The following is a 22,736-nucleotide window of genomic DNA, read 5'->3' as shown; positions in this document are numbered from 1 at the left end:
TGGGCTCTTGATCCCTGACATGCAGAACCAGATGTGAAGAAGAAGGAATGCGGAGAGGATCCGAAAGTGGAGGTGGACAGAGCAGGGTTGGCTTATGCTCAGTTCGGCTTGACGTGAGAATCTGTTGGGTAGGAGAAGCAGCTTGAAGTGCATTCAGCGGAATCTAAAATGAAGCTGGGCTAGGTGGGCATCACCACAGCTCTTTGACAGGAGTCAATTAAATCAAGATAGCTGTTTCTGGCCATCTAAGCCTGGTGCGATGAGAAAGAACCTGTAAGCAGTTAAGGTGGCTTCTAGAGCATTTCCCAATTTTTAAATGGGTGGTGGCCTAATCTCATATTTATACAGAAATGAAATAACATTACTATTTCTAATCTGAGTGATATTTTATTTTTTAAAAATATTTTATTTATGAATGTTTGATATTTTAAAAAGATGGGTATGCACCAACATTTTTTTTTTTTTTTTTAAGTATGATTGGTTCTGAGAGGCCTTCAGAAAGCAGTGACTTAGTGGTCCCCTTGTGACCAATAAATACCCCACTGGAGACATTTAAAAATGTTTCTTATAGGCCTGATTATTTCCTTGCCTCATCTTAAAGATTGGAGCATCTCACTTTGAAGACTGTAGTTGTAGAAGGCTTTTCAAACAAGTCTGGTGTCCAAGGGAAGATGTAAAGACTGAAGATTGGACCAGTGGCTTTGGAAATTGGCAATGACAATAATAGGATTCACCTGGACATAGGGGTTTTCTCTGCAAGGAATAGGATGGCTCTAGATCATCTCTTCACCAGATTCCCTCAGTCTGATAGGCAGTTCCTGAGGGTCTTTGGGGCAAGTTTGAGAGGGTATTACAGACGATGTTACAGACCAAACTGAAGAAATAGATGGGATATGGGGGAGGGGACTGGGCCAGCTCACTAGGGGCGAAGTGCCCAGCTGAGCTGATTCCAACGTGGATGAGATGCGGCCCCGCCCCTCGCCACAGCTGCTGTGATTACCTCGCTACTGCTGTTCCTTCGGGTGCTGCTGGCCGGTCTGCGCGCACCCCTCTCCGGCCCTGTTTTCTACCACCCACTTAATACGCTAGGTTTACGTAAGTGGCCGCTTCCAGCAACCGCAGAGAAATCGCTGCGGCCACGGTGCCTGGCCTCTGGCTGTGAAGGCGGGATCCCCTGCAGCCCCAGCGTGCGCGGAGGTGCGCAAGCAGACACCTGTGGGCGGGCAGGGGGCGGCGCGCAGCCAATCGCCGCGCGAGCTCCTTAAGGCCGGCGGGCGCGGCGGAAGCGCGTGGCAGCACGTGGCCGCACGCACCCGGCGCCCCGGGCGGAGCTGCGTGGCCATGGACGTGGGCGCCGACGAGTTCGAGCAGAGTCTCCCTCTGCTGCAGGAGCTCGTCTTGGGCGCTGACTTCGTGGGTAAGCCGCGGGGGGTCCCGGCAGTGTCGCCGCTCAGCTCTGGGGGCCCGTGAGCCTGCGGGGAAGGGCAGGGGCGGGGCGGGGCGGGGCAGAGAGGTGAGGCCCAGTAGGGACGAGCGCCAGGCCTCGGGAGGCTCCGATAGGGCCCCTCAGAAGGGCGGGAGAGTCCTCCCTCCTGGGCGGTGGGACGTTAAGCAGCACCTACGGCCTTGGCCCCGCTCTGGCCCAGGTGGAGCCCGGCCCCTGGGATGACCGGCCTGGCGTGTCCTTGCTTTGGCTTTCTCCTTTTCGTCCCCTTGACCCCACCTGGCCTCTTGAGCACCGACGGTGAGCCGAACACGTTTGCCACCTGCAGCATTGACAGCAAGAATAGTGGGGCACTGGTCTGTGTCTGGGAACTCTTGTCTTTTTTTTTTTTTTTTGCTCACAGGTCTGGACATAGAATTCACGGGCCTTCGCTCTAACCTGTCCCGCCCCCAGCAGATCAGGTAAAGTCAAAGCTGCCTTACAGCTGGGCTGTCGGGGGTGCGTTCACCTGTGCCCTTGAGACTAGCATTCCGGCCATGTCCCCTTCTTTCTCAACAGGCCTCTTGTTGGCTTTGAGGGGGCAGGATGGCACTTTAGGGCGGGAAGGGGTGTCTGGGGACCTGACCTTTGTCCTCAAAATGCCGGTTAGTCTTCGCTAGTGGTCACAAGGTAAAATGCTCCATCTGGCTGAGAGGTGCCCATCCCACGGTGAGGCTGTGGCCCCTTCAAGCCGTCTCCTTGCGTGTGGAATGAAATGCCTGTTATTTCCCCACAGTCTCTTTGACTTGCCCTCGGAGTGGTATCTAAAAACCCGCCACAGTGTCCAGCAGTTCACAATCTGTCAGATTGGTGAGTGTCCTTTTCAGCCGTTTGCTAGGAGTCCTTGAAGGAGGTACCTGTGTTGTCTTTGTGTTTCCTGCGGGTGAAACAGCCTGGACCCCTTTTGGAGCGACTGGCTGTGGTTTGGGATGCGTGTTTGGTTTTTGCCTGTGTTTTGCCTGTGGGCCTCCCACTGTGCAGCAAAGCAGAAACCTAGTGTAGCAGCTCTGTTCTCCTGCCTCAGTTTGTCAACATGAAGGAGTCTATACCGTCTTTCAAGAAAAAATGTGTATGATTTCTGTTTACAGAAAACTTACACAAACAAGATCAAGTTATAAGCATTTTGCCCTGCAACCTATTTTGCTAATGGGGCTTAGAGATCTTTCTCTATGGGCATAGACAGCTCTCCATTTTTAACAGTCACTTAGTATTCCAAACTGAATGGATTGATTGACTCAGTTTCCTGATGATGTACATTTGGGTAACCTTTTGTGTGTAATAGAACAAGTTGTATTGATTGTCCTGTTGTGTATGTATGTATTTGGTGTCCTTCCATTAGATTTTACCGACTCTTGCTTTTTCCATGAATGGTGAACATCTGTGTGTATGTTGCTCTCTCTCCTTGTTCTTTGCTATACTGTTGTGGTTTTTTACTTAATAGTAAAATCTCCGTGGAAAGCATATGAAACAGCATGTGGGTATGTTTCTGTTGTCCTCCCCTACTTTGAAGCCTCCTTCACTTTGCGTAGGGTCTCTTTAGCAACATGGACATTTTAAAGCCGCAGTTGTATAGATTTTCACTTTTTTTTTTTTTTTTTTTTTTTTTTAGCATTTACTCTGGTTAGTTTTTTAAATTTTTATTTATTTTTTTTTTACTCTGGTTAGTTTTAAAACTAGAAAAAATATTCTGTGTTTGAAGAACCATTCACCATTCTGTTTTAATAATTTCAGTGTGAATTATAATTTGACAGTTCTCCTGTTCCAAGTCTCTGTTTTCTTTTTTTAAAATTGTATTAGAGCGTGAGATGGGGGAAGGGCAGAGGGCAAAGGAGAAGCAGACGCCCCATGAGCCGGGAGCCCCATGAAGCGCTCACTGCCTGGACCCTGGGATCATGACCTAAGTGGAAGGCAGTTGCCTAAGCAACTGAGTCAGTCAGGCTCTATGTTTTCTTTCTTTAGGAGATAATCTTATTCTAAAGCATACACAGTATCTTTAAGTGCAAAGTATTGCATTAAGTGTTTCCTTTCTGAAGCTCACTTCTGAAGCTTACTTCTGGGACGTTTTCTTTGGTATTCATTTCCTCTTCTTTCTTTTAGGATTGTCTGTGTTTTCCAGTATTGAAGGAGAGTCAAACAAGTACGTGCAAAACACCTGGCTCTTGCCCGCTGATCTTCTCCACGTGCTCCCCTGCACCTTCTGCCTCAGGGTCTGAACCAGCTGGCCCTGGACACTCCATAGTCTCCTCTGCTTCTGTGCCTTTCCACGCCGCTGCAGCTTCTGGCTCTTCCGAGTCTCTCCCTGCACAACCTCTTTCTTGGGGGCCTTTCCCAGCACTTAAGTGCTCCTCTCCCCATTTCTGTGTCTGTGCCCTCAGAGTAGCAGTTCACACGGTGTCAGAATGAGGGCGTTGTGGCTCCAGGCACGGGCAGTCAGGGTGGGGGCTAGGCTCTTCCCTGTGGGCAGGATCTCTGCCTTTTTCCTTTGGCCCCAGGGCTAGTTAGTGCTAGAAACAGCCAACATTCAAATACTCTTAGAATGAAAGGAGCAGCCTGCTCTGAAGTCAGCTCTGTGAGCTAGAATTTTAAAAATTGTTTCAGCTTTTCATTCTTACATTTAAAAAAAATTTTTTTTTTAAGATTTTATTTATATGACGGAGAGAGACACAGTGAGAGAGGGAACAGAAGCAGGAGGAGTGGGAAAGGGAGAAGCAGGCTTCCCACTGAGCAGGGAGCCGGACGCGGGGCTCTATCCCAGGACCCTGGGATCATGACCTAAACCAAAGGCAGTAGTTTAATGACTGAGCCACCCAGGTGCCCCTCTTACATTTATTTATTTATTTATTTATTTATTTTATTTTTTTATTTTATTTTTTTATAGGTATGTAGCCCATTCATGTAACTTCTTTCTCTTCCCGACGACATTTGGGATCTTGGATTCAGAATTCTCTTTCCAGGCTTCTAGTGTTCAGTTTTTGAATCAGTATGGCTTCGATTACAACAAGGTATGACACAGAGGAGGGAAGTGGGAAGGTTTTAAGGTTCTCTGGTCCAGCTGGGCTGAGTCCATTTCCTGTCCACATGAACTGTACAAGGAAAGATGCTTTTCCCTCTGCTCCCCTGCCCAGAGGATGCCTCTACTAGTCTCCTTGTTCCTCGTCTAGTTTCTCAAAAATGGGATCCCATATATGAATGAAGAGCAGGAGAAGAAAATTAAACACAACATCCTGACTGGAAACTGGAGAGTTCGCAGGTAAAACCTGTTTCTCTGGGGCTTCGATAGTCTCTGTGCCGCTGTTCTGAGTTTTCTGTGGGTTTGGCGTGCTGGCCAGGGTACGGGTGCAGTGACTTCAGTCCATCCTCTTTAGCTGGGGTGGCTTTGGCAGCGTGTGATCGCCAAACACGACAGCTCGAAGTGCTGATGGTTCTGTTCCTCACCAGAGATGAGAGCCGTCCTTCTGCACGGAGTGTGACTTTCATGTTGAAAAGTGAAGGGGAGGGGTGCCTGGGTGGTGCAGTGGCTTAAGCCTCTGCCTTCGGCTCAGGTCATGATCTCAGGGTCCTGGGATTGAGCCCCACAATGTGCTCTCTGCTCAGCAGGGAGCCTGCTTCAACCTCTTTCTCTGCCTGCGTCTCTGCCTACTTGTGATCTCTGTCAAATAAATAAAATATTAAAAAAAAAAAAAAGTGAAGGGGAGAAAAGGAAAGGCACCGGCTCTTCACTCAGTACTCAAATGAAAAAGCAGGAGCTTCATTCCAATGCTGCAGAGGAAAAAGCAGGAGCTTCGTGGACTCCCTGTGAGAGGTTGTGCTGGCCTTCAGTGCCATCTCAGGGATGTCTCACGGTAAATTAGACGTAACCTTGATGACACCAGTCATGTGCCTTGGCCTGGACATATTGCCCCGTGTTCTTGAATCTGTATGCTCCTGAGGGCAGGTCTCTGCCTTTTTAAAAAATCCTTCATTTATTTTTAAGGACTTTTATTTATTTGACAATGAGAGACCACAAGCAGGGGGAGCAGCAGAGGGAGAGGGAGAAGTAGACGCCTTCCTGAGCAGGGAGCCTGATGCAGGGCTCGATCCCAGGATTCTGGGACCATGATCCAAGCCCAAAGCAGATGCTTAACCAATTGAGCCACCCAGGCACCCCTCTGCCTTTTTTCTTGAGCTCCCAGTGCTGGTTCTCCTACTTAAAACCACTACTACTACGGAGCTGGGACCAGAAGTGATGGAGTGACAGCATTGTGGTCCCCTGGGCCCCAGGCAGGTCGTGCTCACAGAGTCTGGAGCTGAACTAGTCATCTCAGCTCTTTGCACTTCAGGTTTTTTGCCTGTATCAGGAGGGGAGGTTAAGTTAGACCAATTTTAAACTCTGGAATGTTATGATCGAATATTGGGTCCAGATAGCTATGTAGTATTGGATGGTTTCTTTTTTTAGGTAGGCTGTACAACCAATGTAGGGCTTGAACTCAATCCCAAGATCAAGAGTCATGTGTCCCACTGACTGAGCCAGTTAGGTGCTCCTAGAGGTGACTTTTAAAATTTTTTCTTCCCCTGAAATCCTTATTCTTGGGTTTTCACATAAAAATATAGCTTTTTGTAAGGGAAGGTCTATTTGAATTTTTCATCTTCTCTTATTTTCAAGTGTTGGAGAAAAGTCTTTCCTCATCTCAAAATAACACTGTTTTCTTCTATTTCTAATGTCGAAGCCACGCTTACCAAAGTTCTGTCTTTTCCTTATTTCACCAGATGGTGCTTTTTTACCCCCAAAGCTGAATTAAGCAGACAGGCCTGACAGTAGTGTTTAGTGTTGGCTAGCTCCCATGCAACCCAGTAAAGCGGAAAGGGATGAAACTTGCTCCTGCGTTTGGATGGGAGAGAATCGGCTGAGTGTTTGGTTCACTCTTGCAGAACAAGACTCAGAAAATAGTCTTTTCTGGGTCCGTTTTGTTGCTGAGCTCCCAATGTTAAACCCAGAGTCCTCCAAAACTCTTGTCGTGTTAACATCGCCCGAAGGCTCTGGTGGTTCTCTCTAGCATCCCACTTTCATGTGCCTGTTTCCAGTTCTCTGGATAAAGACCAGATCAAGGTGGTGATCGATGAGGTGACAAGGTGGCTGGACTTGGCAGAGGAGGGCGACTGGATGACTCTCCCTGGTATCACTGGTACGGAGGAGGCTGCGCGCCCGGCCTGCGGGTGTTGGGGCTGGGCACTGTCGCATGCAGGGCTTGTCGGGTGCGTACGCTCTCCTTCCTGGGGATCCTGGCCTTGGCTCAGCACACGTGTTGTCCCTGGGGTTAGATAAAGCCCTGGTCCCTGACCCCAACTCAGAAGCGGGAGGCTTTTGACCTATTTTGACTTTTAAGGTTGAAGATGTCCAGATGTTCAGGGTCTTCCTATTACCCCATCCCTGAGAGCCCAAGTTACTCTTACTTACTTGTGTTCATCTCTGGACCTTTTTACCCTCCATGGCACAGCGTGGAATCACAATGAACCCGCCCTCGGTTAGTGGTCCTTGGGCTTTGTCTCTGGACTCCTGGGGTCTCGGACCCTTTCCGAGGGGTCCACCAGCTCAAAAGTATTATCAGAATCTCACTCTGTGGTCACTTGCCATTGTCACCAGGCATATGCATGGGTAGTGCTGGGGGGTGGCGGTGGGTAAAAGCGCACGCTGGAGCAGGCCTTCCCGGGGGTCCTTCTCTTCGTCGCCACTTCCGGTTTAGAAACGTGAAATCTAGTTTTTATGAACGACCTTTGTGGTGCAGAAGTCCCTTTATTATAAAGAAGAAGTCTTTATTACATCTCCGCCTTTGCTCATCCTTTGATTTCACTGGGTCCAAATACACGTGCGTAAGACCTTGCTGTTGCAACCGCAGGGCAGCGCTGCTCTGGAGGAAAACGCTCATGCACGTCCGAGCTGGGAGCTCAGTCCGCGCTTTTTTCTTTGAATGGAATGTCTTTTTTATAGGAAAGAAGGGACTGTGGTTATTCTGATTTGGGTATTTCAGTCCTTTTCTCAAGTGAGAAGAGTAAGCCTGTGTCACTTGCAGGAAAATAACTCCCAGAATTTGCTAGTGATAAAATTTGAGCTTTCCATCGAAACCCCAAATTTTGGAAAACTCCGGTCTGCCACCGTGAGCTTGACAAGCTTCCCAATACTGAGACCGTTCTGATGGTCCGTGGCTGTAGGTACAAGTGTCTTTGGTTGATCGTGTGTAACGTGTGAACATCAGAAGATTCTAGTAACTCTGCAAATCAATATTTTTCATGTAACCAATGCACAGTGCTACAAAATCATGGGCAGCAGCATAATGGGTTTATTATTTTAGAAGAGAACTTTACACTGTTCAATGTACATTGTTCTAAGGCGATGAATGTCAAAAGCTCTAACCCCCACACAAAGGATCACCAGGGTCATCCATCTCCCAAGTGACCCCTGGGATAGACTTCCAGAATGGACAAGAATGCTGTGCCGTCCCTGTCGTGGGGGCTCCTGGGCTTGGGTACACCTAAGAGCTGTCTCTCCTTTGTCTCCATGCGTATCTCAGCTTCTGCTTCTCCTGAGAGGAAGGTGAGCCACCGTCTGGGTGGTTCTGTACCAGCCTTGTGTTTCCTTGCCACAGGCTTCCAGGCTTTTGAGGTCCAGCTGGTGCTGCGGCAGGCCCTCCCCGACATCTGGACGGTCCCGAGAGACCAGGGGGTGAGTTCCCACCTGTGAGCGGGTGGTCCGGGGGCTCCTTTCTCACTCATTCCGCCAAGTCTGGCCTCTGAAAGGTTTTCTCCCGTCTTCTCTCTCCTTTTGAGATGAACCGCTTCTTTGGCTTCGTTCCCAGGAACCCAGGATTCAGAGAACTTGTCTCTACTCTTGTCTCAGATAATAGTGAAAAAAGTGAGCAAACAGCATCGGTGGTATCTTGAGAACACCTCCGGTGATCGAGCGAGCTGTTGGAAGGAGAAGATTCTTCTCTCTGCAAGGGGTTTTTCCGTGTTTTTCCAGATGCTGGTGAAAGCCCAAAAGGTAGGGGAAAGAAATCTTTTTCTTGCTCTCTAGCAAGTGTTTCTGACCATAAAAATAGGCTGGGTCCTCCAACAAAAATAAGATTCCTTGAAATAAGTAGTTCTTTCCTGTCAGCAACTGGCTTCCTAGATCTGGTCTTGCTTTAGTGACGGGGAAAGTTCCTGGGACAGGAACGCTGTGTTTCTTCCCCTGTTAGGCACACGGCCACTGCACTACTAGCCGACCTCGGACTGCTGGGGGACGGTCTTCAGTTTAGACCCTCGGCAGGGACACCCTGCCCCACATCCCTCCTGTGCCCCACTAGACATCCTGGCACTAGAGGCCCTCGGCCACCTCTCATGAGGGTGCATGAAGCGGGGGTGGACTGCCGTGTGCTAGGATCGCCGTGGGTTCTAAAGCTACCCCCTCTGCAAGAGTGTGTTCACCTTGGATGTCTGTTTTTACACCTGGTCTCTGCACCTGTCGATTCCTCCAAGTAGCCCTTAGTGGGCCACAACATGATGATGGACCTGCTGCATCTCCACGAGAAGTTCTTCAGGCCACTCCCAGGTATGGGCGCACCTGCCACCCCCTCTCCGTCTTCACTAGCCACCTTGCGAGGGGGTGTGGGCCAGGGTCGTCCTCTGCTGTCTCCCCACGAGCCGTCGGCTTCTGCAGAGTCCCAGCACCTCTGTGCCTGTTCCCATCTTCCCGGAGTGGAAGTCAAGTGATTTTTTTGCAGAAAAGCTTTTGAATGGATACTCTGACCCCTGTTATGGACGGTGTCCCAGATCCTTGTTTAAAACCTTATAAAATCAGAAATGTGAGCAGGAGAGAGAAGCTGCCTTCAGTCTCTGCTATAATCCTAACACTTTGCTTTTTTCTCTGAGTTCTCACAGATTAGATCACACTATATAGTCGATTTTGTTTGCGTGTATTTCCGCTTACCCAAAGCATTTGTGTCATCGACCTAATAAATACCATGTCAGGGGCTGTGTGGCCTTGTCTCGTGGCTGAGCCATACTCTTTCATGACCGATGGTTCCCTGGCTGGATGTACAACAGGGTCGTGTAGCCATAAAAACATGGACTCGGGAGCCATACGTGGGTCCTCGGTCCATCCCTGGTTATGTTGTGAGCTCCAGCAAGGCACTTTCTCTGCTTCCTTGCCTATGAAATGGGTAATAACAGCACCAACATCCTAGCATCAGGGGATTAAAGGAAGTAATGTACACTATCTAGACGAAGAGAGTGAGATGGTTCTAAGATTTCCCAAGAAATGAATTGACAAAACATCCTAGTTGGACCATATTGAGAAAATCAGGAGAGAAGTAGGAATAAAATTCGTAGGCTATGACCCGAAAAACGAAGATGACAAAACAAAATTGCAGGGAGAGCCAGCGCTGGTAAGAAAGGGAAGGCGGGGAGTGTGGCCTGGTCCTGCGGGAGAGGTGTGGGCCCGGGGCGGGTGAGGAGTCGGGCTGTCCCCTTATGCAATGGGAAGCCACACGGAGGTGCTGAAACCTGGGCAAGTGGTCCACAGCACAGCCCTGCCCGCTGAGCAGTCTGGGAACACACACCCGGAGAAAAGCACTGGCAAGTTGCTTGCTTGGGGAGTGGAATGAGGAGAGCAAGGCTTGGGTTGGTTTCGCAACAAACTTCTTTAAACTATATCTAAGCAGGCCTTTGATCAGTCGACCAATAGCTTAATTCCTTATTGGGGCACTTCCCTCACAGTTTCTAGCTGAATTTTCTTGGATCGTCTCTCAATGGCCCCTTACAAGTGACGATTTCATGTCTGTCTTTTCAACAGCACTTCTTTCTCCCTTCTGTTGGCTAGAACCTTGCAAGCTACATTAATGTTGACCGTAGACAATATCCCGAATCGAATGGGAAGCCAGTTGGCCTTGACCACCATGAATGGCGATGGGAGCTTGATCTATCCATTCTCAATAGTCAGGGGAAAGGAAGTTTTTCAGTCCCGTTTTGTTCTATTTGTTGCTTTATTTGTTAGTGTTGGGGACAAGCTAGGTTGGAGACTCTCCCTCCCCATGTTTACCAGCCAACTCCTTTCTCTCTGGTCTGTCAATCAGAAAGCTATGATCAGTTTAAGCTGAACATCCACAACCTGTTTCCTGTTCTCATTGACACCAAGAACGTGACCAAGGATATCTGGAAGGTACCAAACGGGACTGCTTTGGGTGGAGGAGCGCTCTGTTCCAGTCACACTTGACTTTCTCTTTTTAAAAATCGTTCCTGGAACCTTTCTCTCCTATTTTACAGCCAGTACTGGCTTCCTTCGTGTGTTAGCATTGGCTCGCCCCGTGAGCTTCTGTTTTCCTTCCCTCATTCAGGATCCCATGTTTTGAATGAGTTACATGGAGCGTGTCTGATCTACATCAGCGCTCCGCACGACACCTTGTGCGGGGGCTCCATGTAAGCGCGGGGACTGTTTGCAGCCCGCTCCAAGAGCATCAGGCTGGAGGAGGCCCCGAAAGATCTTGACCGAGGAGTAAGGTCATGAGTTTTCCACCCTGAGCGCATTAAAGTCCCCCAGGGAAGCCAATCCTGACACCGGGGTCCCACCACCAGCTCCCTGAGGTTTCGAGGGATGGGGGAGGGGTGGCATTTCAAAAGCCCCCAGGTGGCTTGTGTTGTGCAGTTAGGGAGTGAACCGCATCTGGAGAAGAGAGGCACCCAGCTGGCTTAAATGCCTCTTTGAAGTTAAACTGAGGAACAGAGAAAGGGGAATCCAATCAGCATTTTAAAGCCTCCTTGCTCAGAGTACGTTGGTTGTTGGTTACCGTACTGCCCGGGTGTCTAGCTCTTGCACGCTTCTGTGACACTGCTCGTGTAGCAGAGTCCTAGCGTGAGGCAGGAAGGACATGGACTGATCTGAGGGGACCCATGGAGACTCCTTGCCACACAAGAGGAGATGAGCTCTAGGGTGACCTGGCATTGCCCAAGACTCTCTGGTTCTTGGAGCACCTGGTGTCCTACGTGTGTGTCCTTGGCCATGGCCTGGCACCTTAGAGGCATACGTATATGGAACCCCTTAAACGCTTTTTTAAGGAAGGCAGTAGGGGTTGTTGCAGCTTTACTAGCTTCGGTTTTTGGGGACCTTGTAGGAAACCCAAGATTGCTAGGTGCCTGGACATCCTGATAAGGAATGAGGACACTGATGTTTGAGTAGAAAGTGGGGTTTGTAGGAATTATTTTGCAGGTTCTTTTAATGACCATTTGGTAATACGCAAAGCACATAAGAAAATTATAAGTTTTATTCTCCCTGATTTGTTTTTCATAATTTTAGGAACTGAATTTCCCAAGGGTTTCAAATCTTTCAGAAGTTTATGAAGTCCTAAACAGGTAAGGAAGGATTGTTTTTGTTTTGTTTTGGAGCCGCCTATAGAGCCTATAGAACTAGGGGTGACCTTGACCTTTTTGTAGGAGAAGCAGCTCCCACCTGCCCTCACAGCCCTGACTGACTGAGGCCTGAGTTGTCCTGGTGGTGGGGGGAGAGGCACCGTGTCTGGGAAGCACCAGGGTCGGGGAGCTCAGCAGCTTCCTCCCTGGGAGGACCTGCGAACCCAGCAGCAGAGAGAGCGGGCGCCACGTTGCGGCAGCTGAAGGGGGCACCTCTCTGCAAGAACAGATCTTGTCCTCTGCTGGTGGTGGTCCTCCGACCTCTTGCGTGGCGCTCCCCTCCCCGCAGTAGTCTCCTCCGGGGCCTCGGGCTCCATGTTCTCCCTACCAGGGTCCCCGGGTCCCCATTTCCAGGAAACAAATCCAAGGCCAAGCGCTGGTGATCTGCACTCCCTGCTCTCCCCCTGGAGACATTCACGGCGCCGTCTCAGCAGCCGGCACACACAAGTGCCTCCTGTGTGCGGGGCCCAGGGGAGAGGGCTGCCCTCCGCCTGCCCGTCCAGCATCCTGCCCCGGGGTCCTCCCTCCCCTGGCGGGGCAGTGTCCCTGACGGGGCCTCCAGGCCGGCCGCCTCCTCGCCCTCCCCATCATTCTCGTTCTCCTGGCCCAGAAACCGCAGAGCCTCCTCCCGACTCGGCTCCCTCCCTCTCTCCTCAGTCTTCCTTCTTCTCTTTGTGATGCGCCTCTTCAGGAGCCTCTCTGTGGCCTTGGCCCATGGAGGTCGGGTTCTCTTCCCTCACGGAACTTGCTCTCGTGATCTCACGCGGTGCAGGCTGCTCCGTCGTCTCAGTCAAGGGCCGATGCACGAGGCACGAGGCACGTGGAACAGGCCTGCTGACGGCTCTCTGGTGCCTGCACCCCAGCCTCTCCCCACCCGTGCTTCCGTGGTTCCCCTGCCCGGACTTCTGATGGGTTTTATAGTTTTCAGCCTGTTCCTTATGGGCGCTTGTCCTTCTAGCCATTTCTTTTTTTTTTTTTTTTTTTTTAAAATTTTATTTATTTATCAGAGAGAGAGGGGGAGAAAGCAAGCACAGGCAGACAGAGTGGCAGGCAGAGTGGCAGGCAGAGGCAGAGGGAGAAGCAGGCTCCCTGCCGAGCAAGGAGCCCGATGTGGGACTCGATCCCAGGACGCTGGGATCATGACCTGAGCCGAAGGCAGCTGCTTAACCAACTGAGCCACCCAGGCGTCCCCTTCTAGCCATTTCTTAAGCCCCTTCGGGGTTGCTCCTTGGCCCTCTTCTTGCTCATTACTGTATCCCTTGGGGACCTAAGGCGCTCCCTTAGTGTCAGCTACCACTGCCTGTGACCGTTCAGATCTCCAGGACACCCCCCCCCCCCCCCCCGCTCGCTGCCTGGCTGCCAGGCCTTCCTGCCCACACGGCCACGAGCATTTTTAACTTGGCGTTGTTCTCGGTCCCTCAAACGCACCTCTGTGCCTGGAGCAACTCACACAAAGGCCTTATGGCCCCAGGGGCCATGCTGAGGGCCGTGTGCGAATGTGAAGGTTTTGTTGGAAATGCACAGGCTCTGAATGCAGACGTCCTGGGTCCAAAGCCTGGCTTTTGCCCCCCACCAGCTCACGAGCACCCTTGAGAGAATGACTGCATCTCTCTGAGCCTCCGTTCCACCACCTGTGACCTGAGGACTGTGGGGAACTCGCAGGTGCCGTGGAGATGAGTGTGCTCGGCCGCGGGAACAGACTCAGACCACGGCCTGTGCTCAGCCCGTGTCTACGCGGCGTCCGCTGCACACACTCTGGTTTTGTTGGGAAACGAAGGGAAGCTTTCCTCATTGAGCGCCCCCCTGCTGCCAGAGCCAGGAGCGGGCCAGCCACGACTTGTGGTCGGCTGACTCCTGTCTGTCTGGACGTTCTGCGTCTCTGGCGTCTCTCTGGTCTGCCCTTCCCCTGCGGGCCCAGCATCCTGGCCTCCGCCCCGCCTCTTTCATTCCAGGGATGGTAGAGGCCCCACGGGTACCCTGTGGCCTGTCCTGGCTCATCACCCCTGCCGCTGGAGTGAGGTTTTAAAATCTGAAGCCGATTAGGCTGGGTTTCTGGTCTGTTTTCCTGATGTTCCTGAAGATCCTCTTTTGCGGCCCAGCCCTGCCCACAGGGGCTTCACCGCACCTTGTGCCTTGGCCTCGCCACCGGGCCTCGCTCCCTTTCCCTCGCTGCCTTTGCGTGTTCCCCCATGCTCGAAGTGCCAGCCGCCTCCACGTGGCTTCAGTGGCCCGAGTTCCTCTGGCTCGGGACTCCGGAGGTACCGCCTGCGTTGGGAGGCCCGCCCGCCCTCCTGCTCATGACCTCTGTATCCTCAGTGCTCCATGTGGACCTCGGGCGCTGCAGCAGCGGGCCTAGGCTTGCGGACATCCCTTGGACTGTGGGGTAGCTCTGTGGTCCCAGCTGGTGTTGTGTGTGTCCCGGTGCCTCGGCTCAGCTGGACATGGGGCAGGTGCCCCAAGCGACCCGGCCGCAGCCTCCAGCCCTGCTGGGCTCCTCTACCTGCCCTGGTGCCCGCCTAGCAAGACCCTACCTGCCTGGTCCCGTTTGTCTTTTGTTAGGCACCCCAGTCCTGAGGACCCCTTTTTGCTTATATGAATGCGGTAAGGAGAGACCGAGAAGGGCTTACTTGCAATGAGTCTTTTATCCTGTTTTTCTTCTCTACCAGCGACTTGAATCCGACCAGAAATTCCGGGCCAGTGGTCATTCACGCGAGCAAGTGTGAAAAATACGGTACGTTCCCGTGAGCATACGCCGCGCCACAGGCAGCCAAGTACTGAGGTGGCAGAATGAGGCCTGGCCTCCCCGTGGGCAGGCGTGTGGGAGGGTCATGGGGGGCGCTCCGTGTACCTCTCCTCACAAAGGAGCCACCCCAGAAGGCATCATAGCTCCTGGGCTCTCCTGATCCCCTTGGGCATGTGGCTGGCATGCCGGGAGGCTCTCCGCCTCAGCTTCCTGCTGCTGCAGGGGCACTGGGCTGAAGACGGTGTGTGCCCTTCTCCCCACCCGCATCTCTGGAGGAAAGAGGGTGGTCGGTGGGCAGCTGGCTGGGGAGGAGACCCCTCGTCCAGGCTGTGTTCTGACGGCTGCTCTGCTCTCTCTCCTCTTCTGGGGCGCTGCTGCAGTGGAGACCAAGTACCCCCACGAGGCCGCGTACGATGCCTTCCTCTGTGGATCAGGTGAGAGTTGCTGTCCTCTGAAAGGGGGCCTCCTGCTTTATCTGTGGTAGCCCCCCACCAGCCCGAGGCTCTCCATTTACTTCCAGGTGGGTTGTGTGTCATGGAAGTAAAGCAGAAGTTGGCATCTTGTGATGAGGTGATCTGGTTGAGCCTGGACGTGTATCACATCTCTAGCTTTCCCCTTCAGTTCTCCTGAAAGTGGCCCACTTGCTCGCATGGAGAGTGCGCGGGTGAGTGTTCCTTCCTTCCATCCTGCTCATCCAGTCATCCGGTCTGAGCCCCTGAGCCCTTGCTGTCCGCTAAGCCCTCGGGGCTCCTGTGGCTCCCCAAAATGGGAGGGCGCTGAATGTTGTGGTGCAGAGACCGTCGCCGACTGGGCAGCTGCCCTCCTCCTCGGGATGGCATTTCCTTCCGTCCCGGCCTGCTCTGTGCTGGCGCGGGGCCCTTGTCTCCGCGTCGGGAGGAGTCGTGGGGCGGGAGGCCACGGCAGTAAGGTCAGGTGCAGGGCCTCCCCCTGCCTCGGGCCTTCCCAGTGTGCTCTGCTGGCTTTGTCCGTTGGCCCTCCCCCATTTCTCACGACCACGGAAATCACGGTGAGGTGGGAGGGCGCCTCCGTGGGGTCCACAGAGGCGGGCTGGGGAGAGGGTTAGTGAGGCGGACTAGCGTGGGTAAGGGAGAGAGTCTTAAAATCCCAAGTTGAAACCTCACATGCATTTCCCTCATGGCAGCATCGCCCTTGATGCTCACAGCACCGGGCCCCGAGGCACCAGGGCCACACTTGGAATCTGAATTCTAGAGCATGATCCTTGGTGTACGTGTTTGTTAAATAGGATTTAGGCCTGATGGAAGAGCGGATCAAAATTGTAACAGGGTCTTCGAGGCTGACTTGGAAAATTTTCAGACTAATAAAATTAATAATGATTGTGGACTTATTTATTAGCTTTGGTGCTGCCTATGTTTTTTATTCTAGTAATGGCTATTATGCATAGAAATACCCTATGACCTACTGATGTGAGACTTATAGCTTACATAAGGAATCCAGCTTAAATAAGAAATCTGCCCCCTCACTCTTTCCTGTGCTTTGACAGCATCCAAGTGCTAGTGGGGAGGTACACGTGTGCCCAACGGGAGGGCCCCTAGCTGCAAGGGAGCCCCTGTGCCCTGCGTCTGGCACCTTCCATCCTTGTGTTCTAATCCTCTTGACCTAAAAACCCTCCTAGGTGTAGTGAAGTTCCGTAGCAGCCTGGACCTGCCTGAATGTGAGGCCTGTGGTTCCCTCCCAGACGTGGGCTCTGGTGTGTGGTCGTGTCTGTACCCAGGCAGGGCAGGCGAGGATGAGGGATGAGAGACAGCCCTTCGGGACGGAGGGCGATGTCCGGTCAGTGGGCCTTTGGACTGTAGCCTCTCACTAATTCTCTGAGCCACTGCTGATGTTGGTCAAGGAGTCCTTTTTTTTAAAGATTTTATTTATTTGTTTGACAGAGATTACAAGAGACAGAGAGGCAGGCAGAGAGAGAGAAAGGGAGCAGGCTCCCTGCTGAGCAGAGCCTGATGTAGGGCTTCATCCCAGGACCCTGCGATCATGACCTGAGCCAAAGGCAGAGGCTTTAATCCACTGAGCCACCCAGGCGGCCCAGTCAAGGAGTCTTTACCCAAGTGTCCCCGACGGGTGGTGACCACCTGAAGCTCTACTGTGTCTGGGGCCCCAGAGAGCGCTCTGTGGGGTCGGTGGGTTGGGGGAGGCCTGCAGATTTGGAGGGAGGGAGGGGAGAGTGGCCTGGGGTGGCACCCGCCCCTGTTCCGTCCCAGACCCTTTGCTGTGGCTGAGGACGTGTGCTTGACCGCTGGTGTGCCTGAATGCTTTGGGGTTTTCTCTTCCCCTGTAGTGCCGGCTCCATGCCAGAGCCCTCCTTCCCTCTGTACCTCGACGTGCTGGCTCCCTATGTGAACCAGGTGAATCTAATCCGAGCCGGGGTCCCTAAGATTGTGAGTAGCATTTCTTTTGCTCCTTTCCCCTACTCGGGCGTGTGCTGGGAATCAGCCTGGTTTCCTTGGGGACCTTTCCAAGGTGGTCTGGAAACAACCAAAATCAGAGCGAGAGGGTGCTCTCGTCCCGCTCGGCTTGCTCTTTCCGTGTGCTTTCCTGCCTTTCCCGACGTGGCTGCGCGCCTTCCTTCTGGTCTTTCCTGGCCCAGACACACTCTCTCTTAGCCTCTTAGGGTTTTCAGACCGGGAAGGTTGTCCGTAGGGATCGCAGAAAATCTCCTCTGCTCTTTTCCCCGCCTTCTAGAATTTCTCAGGTCCAGACTGCCCCAGTATCCGACCTCCCATCCTCCTCCTCCGTGTCCGGAAGTGGCCAGGGGTCAGCGAGCAGCAGGTCTACCGTGAGTTTCAGAATCTTTGCAAGTTCGATGTGCGGCGACTCTCGCGGAGCCAGTTCCTGCTTTTGACCAATAAGTTTAAGGAGTAGGTGCCTCTGCTCTCCACATGTCCCTGCGCCCTGCGGCCGCCCCTGCCCTTTGCAGCTGCTTGGAGCCTGCTTGGAGCAGCAGGTCTGACACTGGCGTGCCTGACCTAATAACGTCTCTTGGCAGTGCTCGGAGCATCCTGAAGGAGTACAGGGGCCACCCCACCCTGCAGGTGTCCCTGTACCGGTACTGGAGGCACTCCCCGAACGTCAGCTGCCTGTTGCAGTGAGTGACCTGGAGCACTGTGCGGGTCCTGCCGGGGCGGAGCAAGGGCAGAGTTCACTCGCTGGGGGCGTGTGTGTGTTTAAAGATGGGTTTACTTGAGAGTGCACACGAGTGGAGGGAGGGGCAGAGGTGGAGAGAATCTGAAGCAGACTCTCAGCTGAGCGCGGAGCATGCATAACGCGGGGCTCGATCTCACAACCCTGAGATCACAGCCTGAGCCGAAACCAAGAGTCGGATGTTTCAGCAACTGAGGCAGCCAGGCACCCCACCAGCATGTGTTGTAAAGGAGTTCTCGTCAAGCGTGGTGACCTGAATGTCCTTCAGTAACACCAGACAAGCATTGACTGAATGTCCGCCGTGTCGGGTACTATCGTAGCTTCTAGGCTTCAGCAAGTGAAGCAAAATCCCTGCTCTCCTAGAACTCATGCTCCAGTGGGAGGTAGCAGCGAACAAGTGAATTGCAGGATAGATCAGGTGACAAGTGTTTATTAAAAACAAGAGCAGATCAGGAGGTGGGAGTGGGGGGGAGGGGGAGGATAAGGGAGAAGTGGGGAGCCCCTGAGGTCTCTAAGGAGGTAAGGGAATGAGCCAGGAGAGCAGTGGGGCGCACTGTCCAGGCAGTGGGGCAGAGGCCCTTGTGGGGAGGCGTCCGGGTGCCACGGGACTGTGCGAAGACCACAAGGAGAGGCTGGGGAGGAGCGTGGGCCCCACGGAGGGGAGGGGAGGGCCGTGGGCGAGGGCCCGGGAGAAGCTGCAGGTGGCCGGAGATTTTCCACAGAGGTGGCTCTGCGTGCGGCAGACTGCAGAGGACGCGCAGGGCCGCGGAGGCAGGTGGGTGGACGGTCCGGTTGGGGCTTGGGCTGTGTGGTCTGAGTGGTCAGAGTCGGGTGCTGTAGGGGGTCACGGCCCGCGGGGAGCAGGGTCAAGTTTGGATCAGGGTTTTTGGCCTGCATACCTGAAAGATGGGATTGCTCTGAGGGTTTTGGCCTCCTGGTTAGGAGCCATATCTACAGAAAACCAGACGCTTAAAGAAAAGCGTTTGGCTCCTAGGAAGTCTTTTCTCTGTCTGTCAACCTCTGATGTCAACCACTAGGAAAATGACTTGTCTGCGCGTGTCTGAGAGCCATTCTGCCCTCGAGGCAGGAGTTCATAGTGGGAGAATGATGGGAAGACAGGACATTCGGGTGAGCGGCTTGGGGGCCTGTGCATGTGTCCGCGCTTTTGGACCTGCCCGTTCCCCAGCAGCACGCCGCCGTCCAGGACTGTGCCCTCTCTCTCCTGCAGGGTCTGTGGCGTGGTCACCACCTGGGCCCTCCTGGTGCTTCTCCTCGGAAGACCTGGCCACTGAGGGCAGCCGGCAGCCCTTTCCCATCTCCGCCCCTCTCTGGGACAGCCATCCGTGTGGGCTTTTTGCGGGTTTTGTTTGTGTAAATCATATTTTACTTGCAAACCAATCTGTGGTCCTTATGAGGAACTTTATTTTGAGGGTGAAATTCTGTAATGATTATCAACGATAAAGAAATCCTTAGATGTGGTACTTTTGTGGCCAGAACTTTTCTTTCTATAAATGGGGAGACGTCCGCATCTCGGGGAATTTTGGCTAGACCCTCGGAGGGTCTCACGTGCAGACAGACTAACACGGGAGCTGGACAACAGGTGAACCAAAGGCTCCGTTATTTCTGGGAGAAAAATTCTTGGCCACTAGGCCATTTCCCAGACCTAAACCCCTACCAGCCTGAGTTTAGTAAAGTGGAAAAAAATGAAGCTAAGTGTCTGTGTGCATTTGTGATATTTTTGGTAATGTTTTTTGGTATATGATATTTAACATGCACCTCAGAAACAAAGATTACCTGTGCCACAGCTGTGTCCCTTGCCAAGGCCCAGTGTGATCTGCTTACTGTGTTCCCTTGTGGGGGGCCATGCTGCTCCACACCTCACCTTGCGTTATTTATTTATTTTTTAAAAAAGATTTTATTTATTTTATTTGACACGGAGAGATCACAAGTAGGCATAGAGGTAGGCAGAGAGAGAGGGGAAAGCAGGCTCCCTGCTGAGCAGAGAGCCCAAAGCAGGGCTCGATCCCAGGACCCTGAGATCATGACCTGAGCTGAAGGCAGAGGCTTTAACCCACTGAGCCACCCAGGCGCCCTCAGCTTGTGTTATTGTAGCTTTTCTCTATTGGGAGCTGAACTTGGTTGGGCTGTTTGCTCAACTGTGAACCTCACTTACTGACTTAGCAAAGCCTCCTTAAACTTGGGGTGAGGGGCACGCCTGGGTGGCCCAGGTCATGATAGCAGGGTCCTGGGATCGAGCCCCGCATCCGGCTCTCTGCTCTGTAGGGAGCCTGCTTCCTCCTCTCTCTCTCTCTGCCTGCTTCTCTGCCTACTTGTGATCTCTGTCTATCAAATAAATAAATAAAATCTTTTAAAAAAAATTGGGGTGAGGGGTGGGATATAGAGTTTTTCTCTAAAAGGCAGAAGCATTAGTGGCAGCAGCCGTCCCAGTGGAGGGTGTGGGATCCGTCATTCCAGAAGTCTCAGGCCCAACCTGAGGGACAGGTGACCAGCGGGCTGTTGTGCCTGGAGGTTCGGGGCAGCTCGTGGTGGGACCAGTGAAAGCACACTCTCGGGGGTCGGTGGGGGGAGGAAGTTTTATCCTTTTGTCCAAATGGCATCCTAGTGGGTTCCCCCTGCCCCCCATTGAATGTAACTTTGTATGTACTGAGGAGCAGCCCCTTTGCTCTTGTGGGCTTTTGGGGCTCAGTCTCGTTAGATGTGCTCCGCGTGTGGTAAGCAAACGTGAGGCGAGCACATGCTTGGCGGAGGGTACCGAGTGACCCTTTTAACTTTCCAGGGTTGGAGCAGGACCCGAACCCTAGGAGCTGGTTTGTGTAGTTCTGGAGTGAAGGCCACCCTGAGGGACTTGATGGGACTTGACTCCTGTAACCGTCTTACCGGTTTGCACGTCTTCACCGGCCTCTGCTGCGCGCACCCGCAGTGGGGAGTGTGCTGGCGGAGATGGTCGGGGTCTGCCGGTCGCGCCGTGGGGACGATGGCCACGCCGACCACGCTGCCTCTTGTCCCTGCTGCAGGAGGGCGGTGGGGAGAGCGGGCCGGGGTGGCTGAGCTGCTGAAAGCCTGTGGCTTTGATCAGCTGTGGCTGTGGCTGTGATCAGCTTCGTGTGCTGTTCAGAAGTGCTGAGAGCGGGGAGAGCCCCGGACTGCCTTTTGCTGCCCCCCGCCCCCCGCTGTCTCCTCCTCGTGCCTGGGTCTTCATCCCATGCTTTCGTGCGGCTCTTTCTTCCACCGTTAAATGAAACATCCAAAGCAAACGGTGAGCCGGTGTTCTACCCTCCGCGCTTCCCTCTGTCTGCCTCCCGGTGGGGCTCTGGCCCCCCCTCCCCTCCCCACAACCTGCCTCCGGCCGCCCGCCCTCCCTGCGCCTCTCCTGCTCAGGGTCCTTCCGCGGACTCTGCACGCAGGTTCCTGAGCCCCTCCCCTGCCTGCTGGCTCCTGTCGTGGAGGCCGCGTTGAGCAGCCTTCCTCGTCCCTCAGCCTGGCTTATTCCACTCGTCCCTGTGACTCCGTTCAGCTGGCGTCTCCTCTGGGTTCTGGGTCTGTGCTGTCCTGGTGGCCCCCTCAGGGGTCGGGCTTCTCCTGCATCTGTTGGAACGCCCGCACTGTGTGGCTGGGCGCCTGGTCTGTCCCCTCACAGGTGGGCACTCTGCTCTCTAGTCCACAGAACCTGTGGGGCTCTCTGTGTCCTCATGAGCCAGTGTTCCCTGTGCTATGGGAATGGACTTTGAATTCTTTGGTGCTGCTCATTGAGGCACCTGAAAAATGGGGAGTCTCCTCATTCTGCATAATTGACATGGTTCTGCCTCTACAGCTGAGGAAAAGGACACATGGCTGCCCCTGCCCTGTCCCCAACCTAGGATGTCCTCGTGACCCCTGATCCTATAGAAGTGACGTGACTCCAGGCCTTGCTCTTAAAATGTCGGAATTTTTTTTGTAAACGATGAGATTTTTAGCATTAGAAAGATCATGAGTGGAAATAGCAGCAGTCTTAAAATGGTCATCTTAATGTTAGCCTTTTTATATCTTCCAAGTACCTTTTCTCCGAGAGATAAAAGTTCATGTCATTCGGGCACCTGGGGTGACTCAGTCGGTTAAGTGTCTGACACTTGATCCTAGCTCAGGTCTCGATCTCAGGGCTGTGAGTCAAGCTCCATGCTGGGCATGGAGCCTACCTTAAAAAAAAAAAAAAAGAAATTCATGTCATTTGTGATCACTTATGGAATCCTTCATAAGGAGCAAACAAAGCCTGTTACTTTCTAACCATTAAGCATCTCTGGTCCAGTTTTCCATTTGTCTGAAAATCCTGTGCAATGTAATTAAAATGCTAAGTCCCTTTTGCCACACATGATGCCATAATCCCAGGTTCTGGGATTAGGATGTGGGTGTGTCTGGAGGGGGGCCAGTATTCTGCCCACCGCATTCTCCAGCACCACTGGCCTAGTTAGCTCATCGCAGTCCTGCCGGGTCAGTGTGTGTATCCCCACCTTACGATGACAGAGAGGCTGAAGCAGGCTTTGCTGGAGGCCACACTTGCAGGCAGTGACCCATAGTCTCTGTTGGGGACCCCACCTTGTCACCGTGGTCTCTGGAGCCCTGTGGTGTTTCAACCCACGGCAGCTCACACACGCAGGTTCCCATCACCCCAGCCCTCCTGGGCGAACTGTTTGCCTTGCCCCCTGGTCCTAAAGAGAAGCACCGGACCCTAACATTGGGGAAAGAGGGACCGCAGGGGCGCACGTGGGCTCAGCCTGCTTTGTTGTTTTTACAGGACCCTGCTCCAGCCTGCTCAGAACGCGGGGTCTCGGGGTGACACCCACACGGCTGCCACACTGACCCCCTAGCCCACTCTGCCCTTGCTTCCACGGGAGGTGGCCCTAGCACCTGGTGTAG

General features: G+C 53.1%; 1 protein-coding gene across 2 annotated transcripts; it reads left to right on the top strand.

The window, feature by feature from the left end:
- Positions 1-1,295: 1,295 nt before the first annotated feature.
- Positions 1,296-19,524, top strand: PNLDC1 (PARN like ribonuclease domain containing exonuclease 1). 2 transcript variants are annotated; one of them, XM_059176616.1, is made up of 19 exons: positions 1,298-1,417; positions 1,848-1,905; positions 2,220-2,293; positions 3,581-3,620; positions 4,362-4,485; positions 4,645-4,733; positions 6,545-6,645; positions 8,104-8,180; positions 8,355-8,498; positions 8,978-9,047; positions 10,570-10,655; positions 11,787-11,842; positions 14,566-14,630; positions 15,023-15,076; positions 15,264-15,306; positions 16,963-17,062; positions 17,367-17,542; positions 17,671-17,769; positions 19,054-19,524. In XM_059176616.1, the coding sequence occupies exons 1-19, from the start codon at positions 1,342-1,344 to the stop codon at positions 19,115-19,117; spliced, it is 1,596 nt and encodes a 531-aa protein (XP_059032599.1). In that variant the 5' UTR covers positions 1,298-1,341; the 3' UTR covers positions 19,118-19,524. The 2 variants fall into 2 exon arrangements, with proteins under 2 accessions (XP_059032600.1, XP_059032599.1); XM_059176617.1 differs by lacking the exon at positions 19,054-19,524 and having other exon boundaries at positions 1,296-1,417; positions 17,367-17,460; positions 17,671-17,764.
- The last annotated feature ends 3,212 nt before the right edge of the window (positions 19,525-22,736 follow it).

Source organism: Mustela lutreola, chromosome 6 (assembly GCF_030435805.1).
Source record: "Mustela lutreola isolate mMusLut2 chromosome 6, mMusLut2.pri, whole genome shotgun sequence".
NCBI classification, from domain to species: Eukaryota; Metazoa; Chordata; class Mammalia; order Carnivora; family Mustelidae; genus Mustela; species Mustela lutreola.
Note: the sequence above shows the minus strand (reverse complement) of the source record. Positions and strands in the feature narration are given on the sequence as shown.

What these genes read in the sequence shown, in the direction of transcription:
- PNLDC1 (XM_059176616.1), top strand. Translation starts at nt 1,342, where the DNA reads ATGGACGTGGGCGCCGACGAGTTCGAGCAGAGTCTCCCTCTGCTGCAG. An exon ending in ATTGAAGGAGAGTCAAACAA is followed by an intron (nt 3,621 to 4,361) that starts GTACGTGCAAAA and finishes ATTTTTTTATAG; the next exon opens with GTATGTAGCCCATTCATGTA. An exon ending in GAGCAAGTGTGAAAAATACG is followed by an intron (nt 14,631 to 15,022) that starts GTACGTTCCCGT and finishes GCGCTGCTGCAG; the next exon opens with TGGAGACCAAGTACCCCCAC.